Source organism: Synchiropus splendidus, chromosome 11, assembly GCF_027744825.2.
Source record: "Synchiropus splendidus isolate RoL2022-P1 chromosome 11, RoL_Sspl_1.0, whole genome shotgun sequence".
NCBI lineage: Eukaryota > Metazoa > Chordata > Actinopteri > Syngnathiformes > Callionymidae > Synchiropus > Synchiropus splendidus.
Genome location: NC_071344.1, coordinates 9,339,562 through 9,354,323, shown reverse-complemented (window position 1 = coordinate 9,354,323; position 14,762 = coordinate 9,339,562). Strand labels below are relative to the sequence as shown.

Genomic DNA, 14,762 nt, shown 5'->3' with positions numbered 1-14,762 from the left:
TGGTATGACGTCACAAAGAATCCGTTTATATTATATATAACAATTTATATCCAAAAACATTATTATCATGACTCAAAAAATATAAACCTCCAGATGAAGCATACTTGGCTTTTTATTTGTGAGATAACATTTAGACACAATTCACATTCAATATACCAGTTATTCCAAGAAAATATAAGCATAATAGTCCATAAAGCTTTATAGATTTTCTATTCATGCCGACATATTGTATCTTTACGTGACACTGATCCACATTTTCAAATCTCAGGTTTTGTCTCATTGTTGTGTGTGTTATTGTGTGCAGAGTCCCGGGATGTTCTGGATGAGTCCGGACGTCTACTGGAGGTCATACAGTAAATCCTGCACGGTGAGCACCAGCTCCTGAAAGGTGGGTCGCTCCTCTGCTTTCTGGGGGGGGAAAAACATTTCTCAACCACCTTGGTTTCAATGTGGTTCACACCTGAAACCTCACTTACATCCATCCAGCAGCTGGACATGATGCTGTAGACTCTTTCACAGGCCAGCTGCGGCCGGTAGAGGCGATAGCCCCGGGCCACTTGATCCACGATCTCTGTGTTGTTCAGCCGGTCATAAGGAAGCCGTCCCAGAGTGTACACCTCCCACATCAGAACCCCTGGAGCAGTTTCCCCACAAAAATCATCAGCCGTATGATTTCACAGACTCCATGACTAGGTCAGCTCACCGTACGCCCAGATGTCGGACTTGCTGCTAAATTTACAGTAGAGGAGAACTTCAGGTGGGGACCAGCGGACCGGGAATTTGGATCCCACTGAGCTGGTGTACTCGTCGTCTAAAACGTACCTGTCAAAAATGCAATTTTTATATTCAATAGCCGCCAATTATGCCGTACAATCTGTGTGGCTTTTGATACCGCACCTCGACAATCCAAAGTCAGTAACTTTGACAGTACCGTTGCTGTCTACTAGGCAGTTCCTGGCAGCCTGGAGACAAACACAGGATTGAAATTTCACACTCATCCATTGGGTCATCTTTGTGCATTGTTGGTGTGAAAATGTTCCTCCTCTCTCACCAGGTCTCTGTGAATGTACTGCTGGTACTCCAGATAGGCCATTCCTTCGGACACATCTTTACACATCTCCAGCAGCTGCACCTGGGTCAGGGGCTGTTTCAGACCGTCCCTCAGATACGTCAGCAAGCAGCCGTTGGACAGAAACTCAGTCACGATGTAAAGAGGTCTCTGTTTGGTGCAGACGCCGTAAAGTTGAACCAGATTCTCATGGCGAAGCTTCCTGGAGGAATACAGAATCAGCTTTGTTGCCAAGGATCCTCATACCATTTGGTCTGGGGCTCACATCATGATTTTGGCTTCTTCTATGAAGTCGTCCTCGGACATGGAGCCTTCTCTGATCATCTTGATGGCCACGTCATGTTGGCCGTGCAATTTCCCGTGCTTCACCACCCCAAACTGACCGATGCCAAGTTCTTTGATAAAGGTCAGGTGAAGGGGGTCGATCTCCCACACACCTGCCACCAACAAACAAATTCTCTGTCAGTGACGTCGTCCTTTTATATTGAGCACAGCAGGCAAAAACGTCCTTTTCATGAATCTTGTTTATAACAGGTTTCATTTGTCTTTATGACAACTCTATTTAAGTCTTTAAATATGTACAATAGTTGGGGAATTGTTCTGATTTCACTTGTAAATCCAGTCATTTTTAACCTCTTATTTATTTTATTTTTGCAGCTGTTTTTACTCCACCAAACAGCATATATACACATTGTCTCCATTTTAAAATTGACACTATTTCAACAAGCCACTTGTGTACGTCCTATTGTATTGGAGATTTGTCAGACCTTGCTCCGGACAGTCTTACCATATCCAAGTCCAGCTGTAGATGGTGGTCGCGCCCGGTTGGATACAATGTACTTCAACCTGCTGACCATACCTGGGGAGGGATTTAATAACTGATGTTACTGCATGTGAGGGGTTTGACACCTGCTGCTTTAGATACAGCTTGACACCTTATTCACAGTCTGTTGAGGTGTGAATAAACCTGTTGCACCCTCAGACAGCAGCCAGAATCACCCTTGCATTTCACTATATTATTGTTCTTCCTGTCCCGAGTCATGTGACTATCACATGTGGCTTTTGATTCCGCTCTCAGGTTTACTTTTGGTTCTTACATTTTATTGACAGTCAAATACTCCAAGGAAATTCCAGGGTCAAGTGTGGGTTCATTGCAGCTTGGACTTCAACATGGTGTGATGGCTAAAAAATGGCTTTGGTGGAGGACGGGCACTTACCTGCTGCGTTGTGCTGGTGGTACGTGATGAGCTCTGGGATTGTGGGAAAGTTGTGCTTTTCTGCCAGGTAATACAATCCTTGTGCGTTGGTCCAGATGTTGTAATGTTTGCAGCTTCCAGTGGGCTCTCTGTGGAGAGAAGAATATGGCCTCAGATCTAAAGAATTAGTCTCCCAGAAAGCTGTTCTGAGGAGGAATGAAGGACTTTATCGTAGACAGGACTAAAAAAAGGGTTTCTTTGAGTCACACAATGAGCAGAGCTGAGAGGTCGGGATTTACTGTCCTGGCTTGGTTTTGCATGAGCGATTTCCATCTTGCTGTTTTCACTTTCACTACAGAGGGTCGTGCAACTCACCCACCACCTTTGCTGAACACAGACACGGTGTACTTCCCCACTTTGGAGTCTCGCACCAAGAAGCCACCATCCTTGTTCTGATGGTAAATGAGAGCAATGTTTTATTATCCTTGCACATCATGTTTTAGTTACCTCCCAATAGAGCTTCATGTCAGGGGCAGAACTTCAGATGCACTCCGTGTGTAGCAATCATCAGTCAGCTCACTCATCCAACCTACTTCGTTCTTCAGCAGCTTCTCTGCGAGGCTCCGGTTGGTGTTCTTGCAGTACCAACTGTAAAGAAAGACACGTCAGCCAAGCGTTTCACAATGAGCAAATCGCCCTCCCATTTGAATTGGAAACTATCGCGGAATTGGTCACCAATAACCATCGTTCACACGAAACAGCCTGCGCCATGTCGACTACTTCATTCGATGCTTGCTACTCACTCATATCGCTCCAGTCCGTTTCCAGCTTCCACAACGTAATTACTGGGTATGTATCCCTCTTTCCTGCAAAGGACAAAAGTTGTGTTACCAGTTTGAAGCCTCTGGTCGCTGCCTTGCACTATTGGCTCTCTGATCTGCTGGATGAAACAAGGCCCAGTTCAAGTAGCAATGTACTAAAGTTCTAAACATTTTGGATCAACCGAGTCGATGGTATTCTGCTCAGTGAACTCATCTGGTAGCATCAGCTTCAGCTCAATGTCTGTTCAAGTGTCTCGGGGTAACACATTCTCACTGCTGTAACATATTGATGATTGTCAAGTGAATTTTTGCACCCAAAGTTCAGCAGGGTTCAGCCTTCCGAGCGGCATGTTGACACATTAGTGTCAAGTCTTTCCCCTCGCCTGGCATTTCTGGATGTTCTAAAACAATGAATATATATATATATATATATATATATATATATATATATATATATATATATATATATATATATATATATATATATATATATATATATATATATATATATAACTTATGAATATGGAATTTTATCCCACCACTGAAACACTGCTTTGTCCTCTTGTCTCTGGACTGCAAACTTCTCAACAGGGTGGCTGGACTCTGACTTGAAAAGCGAGGAGGCTGAGCACTTCCTAATGATTCTTCATGGACTGTCTCTCTGTTCCTGACCCAGATTGAAAGAAGAGCATGTCTCTCTCTAAAACTGGGTGGTATTTTCCTCAGTCGAATTACTGTGAAGACTCGGTCTCACATGAGCGAGTGCTGGAGGCGCCCTTTTCCAGAGTGTTCCTGGGTGAAACCATGACATATACTGCAGTGTGAAGTGTTCCATTATGTACTTCAAAAACGGTAACGCTCTTGTTTTGCAGATTCCTTTGCCCTATAGACGTCACTACACGTAACCTACGCAGGATCCTGGGATTGATGGTGCGCTGTATTGACTAAACAGCGGAATGTACAGACTTCACAGAGCGTTTTTTTCAGAGGTCTCACTGTGGAGGCCGCCAGAGGCATAGTCCCACTGAGGCTGGCAGAGTGAACGGCCCTGTGGTTTCCCCTCTTGTGATTGGTCTGCCTCATCTGAAGTTGCTATTTATTGGCATTAATAATCCTTGTCTGTAATTCCACGTTACCTCTTGAAGAGTTATAGAACAGACCAAGTCATCTCACAAATGTCAGGCGTGGTCTTCCACTAGCCTTCTGTTTGTGTGCTTCTTTTATCCTTCATTATGGATGTCTTCCGGTCAGAATGTTCAAATCCGATGTGGCCTAAATGTTATCGGTTGGAATTAACTGACAGTGTTTTCTAAACATCTCACTTTGGACCAGCAGGGGGGTTTACGCCTTGGGTGAAATTACACCACCATTGGCTGTAAGTTAGGGACCCGTGGTCTAAAGACAACAAGTAACTTTGTTTAAGATGTGAAGATGCTAAGATAAAACTGGAACAGTGTTGAGTCTATTTCGGGTGATGCAGCCATTTTGTAAACTTTAACTCAATATTACTAAAAACCAAAACATTATCATTTTTATTTATAGCTACTGTATTAGTTGGCAGATTTGTGTGTGAATAAAAAATGCACAACAGTGTCCCTTTACTTTATGGACTTGTCGTGGTGTGTACGCCCATTCGTCTCACCCGTATTTGTCCCTCGCTCTCCACCAGTTGGTGTCGCTCATTTCAAGGATGATGTACTCCTCGTCCTTCCGCAGGTCCAGGTCGTGTGCGGTCATGGCTGTGTAGTCATACTCTGCTATCACCGTCATGCCCACTGACGGGCCCGGAGGCGTCGGTGGTTCTGGCGGTAAAGGCCGAGTAGGCTTGTCCTGGAACAATGAATGCCATTGTTTTCATCTCCACAGCTGATTTGGAGCCAGTTATCGATCACACACGTGTGTGCAAACCTCGGTCGGCGTCGGGGGCAGCGGCTTCCAGGAACTTCTTTGCTTGGACGTTTTGGCTGCGAAGCCTGATTGTTAACATCGATAGTTAAAATCAGTACGTGCGTCTGTCATTTCTGCAGCACGTGTCTTACATTTGTCTCACCATTCTTGCTATCCAGAGGCTTGCACCCCATCGCTTGTTTCACTTCCTGCTGACAGCAGAGCCAAATCCCGTCCGCCCAGAAACAGGGGTGGTACTTCTGCATCAGGTCCTTGTTGTAACGCACCACTACAAACACAGCGACAGGCTTCATTCCCATTTGCCTTTGTAATCTTTTATTCTCCAACCAATGCACATTAACTTACTGCCTTTCAGCTGCTTTATCCACCGAGCCCGAATGTCTTCTGTCTTCGCGAAGATGTAAAGTGGCCCCTCATCATAAATGATCTGAAGCAAGAAATACTTCGGTGAATTGTTCAGTTTTAATGGCTTTATCTATGAACTAAACGGTATGAAGTAATATAGTGTCATGCTGCAGGAAACATAAAATCCAAATGAATTCTGACAGAAATTGAAAAGTAGTTCTCCTCTCATCATCAATGCTCATGTGCAACAGAAATCATAACTTTTACGTCTAGAGCGTGTATCATTTTAATGTCCTTGATATTGGAAATGACTGCGCAGCCAGTCATACAAATGGCTTCAACATTCATAAATTTGAATTGTTCGTTTAGTAAGTCATGGTCTGGCGAGGGACATTTCTGAAAAAAAAAACTGAAAAAAGTGAAACAAGAATCCACCTGGAAGGCAAACATGCGCTCCGGTGGACTGTTGGGTTCAGCTAGCACCGTCTCAACACACTTGATCTTCTCAAGGTCGACCGATCCCCGTAAACCTTTGCGTTTCTGTTTGACAAAGTAAAGAATGCACACGACTGGATGTGACGCGAGCAGGTCAGGTTGTGTGAGGACCTACCCCTTTGTCCGGATCATAGTCGTAGTATGAAATTTTGTCCTGGGTGAGAATGAACAATCTCTCCTTGTAGTTGAGCGGAGAGGTCTTCTTCTTCTGCTGGGATCTTTTGATGAAGATTTCTTCCAGAATGTTCTCCGACATTGTTGGGGTTTAATCTGCAACATGATACCAGCCATTTCATTCTGCCGTATTTGTGTGCTGCGACTCAGCTCTGTAAAGTTTGTTTCTTTATTGTGGAACTGCAAGTGAACTCTGACTCCAGGTGCTACTGTATTTATCTGTTCCACCCGTCCCTCACTCCTCCACATGAAGCACCCGTGAAACTAAAGGAGCAGAGGCATGTTCAAGGTCTCAGAGAGTCTCACAGTTGTCAGAATGCCTTGGGAAAAACAAGAGGGACGCATGTTGACCCACTTTTTTGCACAACACATAGTGACATTTCAACAAAACCTTTTGATTTTTGTCCTTTGAAAAGGTGCCGCTCCATGCCCCATTGAAAGCAGCGTAAGAAGGAGACGTAAGAAGAATTGTTTTATCCAAACAAAGGCCGACATACTTGAGAGCAGATGAACATCCACAGTTATCAGTAGCTCACGCAGCTGTACATTTTTGTCAGTTTGCCTATTTTCAGCATGCTCACTTCCTTCTATGATCTCAACTGGAACTGTCACACTCACGAGAAAAACCGAGCCCTTGTTGTACATGACTGCAAGGTGTCCTCTGAACCAGAGATATCAAGTGGCTCTCTCTTCACACGTGATGAAAAGTCTTCTCCATTCTGAGAAACACTCCCTGCTTTATGGAGCTCGGTTTGAGTCCATTAACCAAGACGGGTGAAATGTGTGCACCGTATCAATCGTGTTCTTTGGAGCAACATTAAACAACATTAAAGCAGTTTCAAGAAAGCTGACTCACAGCGACTGACACAGAAAGACAAACAGGGAAGTTGCATCAGTCATCAACTGAAAAAAAATGGGAGAAACCCCATTAAACACAGAACTCTGACAGTCATTGACACATAAAAAGTAGTTTGTGATGTGCGAGTCCATGAAGAAGAATGATCTGAACCACTGAGTGAAGGCGTTTTCTCACCTTGCGATAAGTATCTCCATGCTGGCGTAATCCTTATCTACAAGCACATTCTAATGGTGTTATAGTCTCTCTTTTTATGTTAATCATTTGGAGGCAGTTTCAATCCAAAATATTTGTCTGAACGATTTCTCTTATCTGACTGGCTCAGACCAAGCTGTGAGAAGTCTCTCTGTGGTGTGGACCTCACAGTGGGATGTGACAAGAGCACAGCATGAAGACATGTTTGACTGAACTGGACGGGTGGCTAAAATTCAACTCTTTCGAATCTCCACTGGACTATGAGCCTAAATGTTAAGCATGTGTGTGATACCTGAAGTTAAGTCCTGAATAAATGTCGTACTTTTAAATTCAGAAGAATTGTTTTTTGAACCAGATCACTCATCCTTTTAAATCTCTCAAGTTTTTGTTTGAAACGTCATGTCAATTTGTCACCTGTCACTCTGTCAATATCACATAAAAAAAAACTATTTTGACGTACAACGCTCGCTCCCACTGGTCCATCAGTGACTCCAGTGGTTTCACCTAAGAGACAGGATTTGTGGCTCTCATTGTCAGAGCTTGGTGAAAGTTCCCAGCAATAGTTGCAACACTTTCTCTCTGTGTCTGGTGAAGATATTTGCTTGAAGCTGAGATTGATTTCTAGCCTTTTAGAGATACACTGCTACTAGTTGAATTGACTGTGTGTATTTAAAGTGTGGTTGGAGGTATCATTGGGGCTGGAGATTTTTGTTACCAATGTTTGCTCTGAATGAGCTGGTATGTTTCAACCATCATTATGATTTTATATTTGCCCGTTCTGCTGCTTTTTGCTGCACAAAAATCTGGCTACTTTAAACTACCAGTGGGTTTGCCTGTGGCTCGGCACTATAGGTAGCAGTGCCCCATGCCTACAGGTGTGGGGACTGAGCTCTGGTCAAGCAAGCCAAACAGAGGATATCTGAGAGGCTGAGAAGGACCACGCTACACCTGCCCCAACCATCGATGCAGCTTTTGTTCCTGCCGCATCACCAACGTGGCACCTCACTTTCTACATCCTCCAGACCCTGGATTGTCCAAGGATTTGAATGCGGATCTTTTCGTTTGTGGAGTTCAACACAGTTGGCCCTCAATTCCTTCCCTCCAAACTGTCCCTGCTCATTGTACCAGTGGATCTACAGCTTCCTGACCAACTGGAGCCAGCTGGTCGGGCTGAGACGGTTCACCTCAGACACTCAAATCTCCTGCACTTGCAGCCCTCGGGGATGAGTCCTGTCTCCCATTCTCCTTTCCTTCGAACCCGCACCTCTACTGATTCCTCTCTTTGCTGATGACACCATCATTGACCAGGATGGTGCTGAGGCTCCTCACATATTGTTGGGCTGCTTACTATTCCAGGTGAATCATGTTATACAAAGTGTTGTCATAACCAAAACATGCATGATGAAGGAGACTGAATGACATTGTGCCGGTGGACTGAAAACCCAAGTTTAAGAAACTTCACTCATCCCTGGTGCACGTTCACCCTGATGTTTAAGCTTATGTGGACCGATTGAATTTAAGTCCGGTTATTCTGTGATCATAGATTCAAATGCAGATCATACATATATCACCCAAACATTAATCTGACCTCTAAAAGCAGAGCAAATGTTCTACTCTCCTCAGAAGACTGTTGGCCAGATAAGAGACTTTGGTTCATTTCTTTGCCGCGTCTGACCAATGATCACGCTGTTCAACAGGAACCTTTAATGAAGTTGCTTGCCTGATGTTTCCGGAGCGATAAGTGTGTGGTTTGTTTAAGAAGAAGTGCGCATGGGGGTGTTCAACACACTGAAAACTGTGATCAGGCTGTGGCGTGTTAGAACTACAACACTATGGCTGTCAGTCAGCAGGCGAGCACCAAGCAAAGCACCAGGCCAATTCATGGAACAGATGTCAAACTGAAAGACTCAACATGTTTTCCTTTGTGATGGATGTCATGTAGTTTATTACATGTAGATTTATCACTGAACAATAATGTGATGTAAGAACGAAATGACTGAGGATTGATGTCAGAGTGGAGATCAATATACAGGTAACACTTTTGGTATGAGAATGTATATTCTTAGTTATTAAACAGCATCATGTCAACAGCTGCAAAACTACTAAACTCAGCAGAATAGAAAACACAGGCGGCATCAGGCGGAAGAAGACATTTTACTCACCCAAACACAGGTAAAAGTGGAATCTTTGGATGAGAAGAACTCAAATGAAAGCCCCAAATCAACAACTGGAGCTTGTCTTTCCTGAAATATGCTTCAGCCTGTGATGCAAGTGACTAAAACACGCCCACAGAGGAATTGACTTCTCAGTTCCTCTTTTTTCTGCCTCATTTTCATATCAGCTCTTCGCTCAGTTTTGGTAAAAGGTGGAAGAGGGCTAAACATTAACAGGAGTTCCATCATTCTGCGCTGGCTGAAACATCCACTGACGCTCTCCTGTTGCAGTGAAATGCACACATCCTTTTTCGTCACTGAATAAAACGACAGTACCGAATTAGACAAGACTGAAAAGTAAGAATGATGTAAGACCGAGAACAATGAACTATTAAAAAATGAATCGCTCCTTGGTCTTCAAGTCTTCCCATCACAGCGAAAACCATTTATTTCCTGAACAAAAAAGTGTTTGAAATGTGGGTTAAATCTATATAATTAAATGTACACTCTGAAATTCTGAATGAAGCAGAAGTAAACTTGAACAGTAATAGTTATCTGACTTATCTGCAGCTTTGTAAAAGTCGGTACAGCGAAATAATGCGAAATAAAGGTGTTTCTTCTCGTCTATTTTCCTTGTTCATGTTTTTTTTTCTAAATTTACGTGCATTAAACACGCCTACCGCTAGAGGGCGTTAACACCTCTCGTCGTCACCACCGTGCTCTACTTGTGAAGTGCTTCCGGTGCGGACCTTCCTCTCTTCCTCTGCATCGGGACGCAACCATGGTATGAATTTTCTATCCGTCATTTCTAGCTTCAATCTAACTCAATCTGTCTATTAAATAAACCATCCCCTCACTGTTGAAAGCAAAGATCATTTGTCATACGTTCTTGCATAGATGGGTGATGTTATTATTCACGTTTGGTCGGTGTTAAGAGTGTTTTGCGTGTGTTCGTATGTTGCCAGTGTAATGACGGCAGTCGGTTCCACGCAGCCGGCAAACCCGCTAATAGTTTCACTCAGGTTTCAGTCGCACACAACAGCACAGTAAGCTTCTACTCCATGACATGTACTACGCGCATTCTTGCAAAATGTACACGTTTATTCAAGTTTAGTAAGTGGTGAGCAAGCTGGATGCTAACAGACGCTAATGCTAACGTCAGCGAGGGTTGGCCTGACACTTGCAGCACAGAGTCCGTTGGATTTTGAAGCTCAATTTGGCATTGTATTTTAGGGTTGTAATGGTGTCAGTATATATATAATGTCGGTATTTTCTACCGGTTGTCAAGACTTGCTTGCAACCGAGTGGTGGTGCTTTGGCTACGTGAACTGAATGTGTTTCCTTCGTACAGGTGAACGTCCCGAAGACCCGCAGGACCTACTGCAAGAAGTGCAAGAAGCACCAGCCCCACAAAGTTACCCAGTACAAGAAGGGCAAGGATTCCCTCTATGCTCAGGGTACGCATCTTCAGTAGCACATAGGAAGTGTGAATCGTTGAGGTCTGCTCAGTTATTGTGTTTTTACTGCAGGTAAGAGGAGATATGACAGAAAGCAGAGCGGCTATGGCGGTCAGACGAAGCCCATTTTCCGTAAAAAGGTAAGTCAAACTTTATTAAATTTTTATTTAAGGTTGTGAGTTTTGTTTGAGGTCACTGTTTCTATGGTAGAAAGTAGGTTTAGTAATGGAGTTAAAGGAAGACATGAAGTGAATAGAGTGGATGCCTAAGATATGTTCATGTGAAAGATTGACCAGCTGGTGTGGTGTATATGACAACAAGAATAATACAATGAATATATATTTAATAATAAAGAAGCCATGATTTTGATTTCATCATAGTTTTGTTTGCGCCATATCACTATTTAGTTACCTTAAGAGTTTTTACCATCTTTGACAAAGTAGACATTGTGACAGATTCCTATCGAAGATAGTGATCAGTGGAAAACAAAAAGCAATAGATAAACAGAATGTTGTACATAGTTGAGATGATGCTCTTCCAGTTACTCAATTGTGTGCATTTATTGCATCAGCATATTTGCCCACATAGTAACGCTTTTACAACACAAGAACAATGCTGATGTATGTCAGGGTTGTCTGTTTAACAGCAACAAGTCATAAAAATGTACAGCAAAAATTCTCAAGCTGCACTCACCTAAAATCAGAGCATCAATTGGGCTCAAGAGGGACTCAGAACAAGTGTTTCCTGAGTAGGAATCTAAACTATACAGGATCTGATTCCTGTGTAGAGAATGTGTTGGAATTGTGTTCCCTCTCCATGTTGTCGTCACACTGGACCAACGTGAATGAGAGCACTGCACCAAAGAACAATACAATCTCAAAGAGAGTAGTGGAGCCCTGCATCTTGTGATAGTTTATCCATTTAATGTTGGTGTTAAAAGTTTGACAATGCTTTCAGGCCAAGACGACAAAGAAGATCGTGCTGAGGCTGGAGTGTGTTGAGCCCAACTGCAGGTCCAAGAGAATGCTGGCTATCAAGCGATGCAAGCACTTCGAGTTGGGTGGCGACAAGAAGAGAAAGGTACGGTTCCTGTCATGAGGGAGTGTTCACTGATGCTGGTAGTGTGTCAGTGAAATGATCTAGTGTAGGTGTCTAGTCTGTGTAAAGCATGGACACGGTAAGAAACAAGGACTCCCAACAAGAGCCTCTTTTCTGCTGCAGCCCTGGTTCGGTGTTCCAGTTGGAACTCCTTGCATCTAAATCATGCATCTTCCTCTGCTGTAGTGAATGTGGCTTTTCATATGTATAGTTTCCAATAACCGACTTCACCAGACTTGGATTTGAGTTTGTCCTTTACATGTTCCTGGTTTTGCATTGAGTTGGCCAGGCATTTTGTGTATGTTACAGTTAGATTTTTCCAGTGTAACTAATGAAGCCAGTCGTTTCTATATTAACTCCAAAAAATACATTCTTTAAAAGACTCTTGCGGTAAAGTGTTTTGCCTGGAACTCTATTCTAATGTTGCCCGTCTCTTCTCTCCTACAGGGCCAGGTCATCCAGTTTTAAGCTGTGGACCATTCTCTCTGATCTGTCACCATTTTCAATAAATGTCTTCAAAGTTACTTGAGTCTTGTGAGTAATTTGAATTGTAGCTGCAGCAGCTCAAGAACAAGGAAACGTCCAGTTTGCCTGCATCTGTCTGCAGCACAGACGTCATCAGTCTGGACTCAAATGAGTCGATGGTTCCAAGTAGTTAGCGGGTTTCCTTCAGTGTTATAACCTGACTTTCTTCGGAGGTTGACTTCCTCCCTGTGAGAAAAGTTGGTGTGCACTTTTTGACCCACCGGGGGGCGTGATGATCACCAGTGCAGTACCTGAAGGGTGAACCAACACCCCCAGTTGACTGTTGGGACTCGTGACTCCCAGCTCTTTGTATTGTGGTAGAACTTGAGTCACGTTGCACAGCGGCTTGCAAATGGCCCAGCCAGGAGCTGCGGTGAGGCGGAACTCTCGGGGACCTCCAATCTCCATTTTGTTTAAAGCAGCGACAGCCAGGCGATGCTGGGAGAGCCGCCTCTCCCAAACTTCAAAGTCGTCCACCTAGAGGACAGTGGTGTAAGATCACAGCATCCACATGAGCTCATCTCAACCCACCGTGGCTGTCACAGTGCCCTGCAGGCCCAGGGGATCCTGGCTGATGTCGATGATGCGTCTGTTCTGCAGCAGCTGCTTGGACCGCGGACAGATGTTCCTCAGGTCGTTGGACATGAGCAGAGGCGCCGCCATCATGGCCCAGAGAGCCATCTGAGACTCCTGCTGGTCGTGACTCAGGCCAAAGTTTCCAATCACAAGCTGGGAAGATGGAGGTTTTTGAATGGTCAGTGGCATTAGGAGCAAAAATCTATGACACAGTTCTACAAATGAAAAGCACAGAAGCGGAGCAGAATACCATGTCGGGGTCGTTCCAGCCTCCTGGGCCTGCCATCGGAGCGATGACCTCCTGGTGAGCTGCAGTCCAGGCCAAGATGGACTTCACACTGCTCCACGAGTCAGTCACGTCAGCAAAGTTGCGCCATTGGTTGCACGTCTCTCGGATCGCCGTGTAGTTGGGCTGGGTTTCAAAGACACTTCAAATTAAAAAAAATAAACGACTGCATGTAAACACTGACCTGTTGGAAGGGCCACTCATACAAAGGCCATTCACAAGAGAACAAAATCTCTCTTCCAGTGTCGTTGAGCGCCTTTGACATGTTGCTATAACCTAAAGCAAAAAGCCAAGATTTAATGGTGAGGAACAGCTGATCACGTGACCCAGCCACACCTTCTCCAAGCAACGTCCAGTTCATGTTGCAGCCATCAAACTTGAGCAGATCCACACCCCAGTCTGCAAAGGTCTGCGCGTCTGTCTCATAATGGCCGAGGCTTCCCGGGTATCCAGCGCAGGTTTTCTCCCCGACATCTGCGTACAGGCCCAGCTTCAGACCTTTGGCATGGACCTGCGACACCAAGTCAGCTTGCATCAGGTGCGGCCATTACAATGTTGTTCACTTATAAACAAGCGCAAGCAACTTCAGCCACCATTACAGCGTATAAAAAAAACCAAAAACATTGTGGCGACTCACATATTGGGCCAGTTTCTCGATGCCCCGGGGGAATCTCTTGGGGTCAGCCTGCAGGCGACCCCTGACATCCCTCTGCAGGGAGGACCAGCAGTCGTCAATGCACACGTACTGGTACCCCGCCTCTTTCCAGCCGTCTGTCACCATCACGTCTGCCATTCGCATGAAGAGACGCTCACTGTGAAGGCAACAGAAACACGATCAGCATGCGGCTTCACACAAGCCAAAGTCAGAAACCTGTCAGCGATTTATGACCAAAAATCTTCAGTATAAATAATGTCTTCTCGTCCCTTTGTAGATAGAAAACCTGTTAAATACGCGACAACTGAAAATGCGTGTTAATATTTCATAAAAAAAAAATATATATATATATGGAGTTTCACCTATATTTATGTATTTTTTGGCAGGTGAGAGTATGGTTTATATTGACGTACCTGATGCAATTGTCAGGCTCCGCGTCACAGTCGGTGTTACACAGAAATCTCTCCCAGTGTAACCAGCCCATAGCGGGTCTCAGTGCCAGGCCGTTGTTTAGGGCTCCGACCGGGCGCAGAAGAACCACCAGCGCAAAGGCAACCAGCTGTCTTGTCGTATTTAAGATAAAACCCATGTTATTTCCCGCAGGTATCAGTGTGAGGAACTCCACTTCCGCCTCCACTTTGTGTTTTCGCTCCGCGGAAGACTGATGTGAGATCGACCAATAGGATTTAAGAAGGAGTCTTCATCCACCAATAGCGTTTCGGAGTTTCCGTCCCTCTCACTTCCGGGAATGTTTGTACTTGTTTCTATTTGTTTCTATCACATTAATGTGACTTATCAGACTATCAATATATTCAAGACGCGTGAAGCATATTTACGAAAAATAAAAAACACAAATGCAAATCACGGTTCACAAAATAAATTTAACACGTGGCCCAAATTTTGTGCCAATCCGAATCCGAATCCGAATCCGAATAGAATTTAGTTAGTTCCAC

At 44.3% G+C, this 14,762-nt stretch overlaps 3 protein-coding genes across 5 annotated transcripts; 1 reads left to right on the top strand and 2 right to left on the bottom strand.

The window, feature by feature from the left end:
• Nucleotides 1-94: 94 nt before the first annotated feature.
• Nucleotides 95-9,324, bottom strand: btk (Bruton agammaglobulinemia tyrosine kinase). 3 transcript variants are annotated; one of them, XM_053879884.1, is made up of 18 exons: nucleotides 9,222-9,324; nucleotides 5,950-6,104; nucleotides 5,775-5,879; nucleotides 5,340-5,421; nucleotides 5,137-5,262; nucleotides 4,995-5,059; nucleotides 4,729-4,916; nucleotides 3,069-3,131; nucleotides 2,859-2,913; nucleotides 2,641-2,717; nucleotides 2,287-2,414; nucleotides 1,857-1,928; nucleotides 1,335-1,506; nucleotides 1,052-1,271; nucleotides 898-962; nucleotides 704-822; nucleotides 477-634; nucleotides 95-408 (listed from the first exon to the last, which is right to left on the bottom strand). In XM_053879884.1, exons 2-18 carry the CDS (start codon nucleotides 6,088-6,090, stop codon nucleotides 337-339), a joined length of 1,908 nt encoding a protein of 635 aa, XP_053735859.1. In that variant the 5' UTR covers nucleotides 6,091-6,104; nucleotides 9,222-9,324; the 3' UTR covers nucleotides 95-336. The 3 variants fall into 3 exon arrangements, with proteins under 3 accessions (XP_053735859.1, XP_053735858.1, XP_053735860.1); XM_053879883.1 differs by lacking the exon at nucleotides 9,222-9,324 and adding an exon at nucleotides 6,627-6,819; XM_053879885.1 differs by lacking the exons at nucleotides 5,775-5,879; nucleotides 9,222-9,324 and adding an exon at nucleotides 6,627-6,819.
• Nucleotides 9,325-9,949: 625 nt separating this feature from the next.
• On the top strand, nucleotides 9,950-12,291 carry rpl36a (ribosomal protein L36A). The gene is made up of 5 exons (XM_053879040.1): nucleotides 9,950-9,996; nucleotides 10,564-10,669; nucleotides 10,742-10,809; nucleotides 11,627-11,749; nucleotides 12,215-12,291. The coding sequence occupies exons 1-5, from the start codon at nucleotides 9,994-9,996 to the stop codon at nucleotides 12,233-12,235; spliced, it is 321 nt and encodes a 106-aa protein (XP_053735015.1). The 5' UTR covers nucleotides 9,950-9,993; the 3' UTR covers nucleotides 12,236-12,291.
• gla (galactosidase, alpha) lies at nucleotides 10,867-14,438 on the bottom strand. Its single transcript, XM_053879039.1, has 7 exons — nucleotides 14,223-14,438; nucleotides 13,792-13,966; nucleotides 13,491-13,665; nucleotides 13,339-13,430; nucleotides 13,119-13,280; nucleotides 12,824-13,021; nucleotides 10,867-12,769 (listed from the first exon to the last, which is right to left on the bottom strand). Exons 1-7 carry the CDS (start codon nucleotides 14,396-14,398, stop codon nucleotides 12,443-12,445), a joined length of 1,305 nt encoding a protein of 434 aa, XP_053735014.1. The 5' UTR covers nucleotides 14,399-14,438; the 3' UTR covers nucleotides 10,867-12,442.
• Nucleotides 14,439-14,762: the final 324 nt, after the last annotated feature.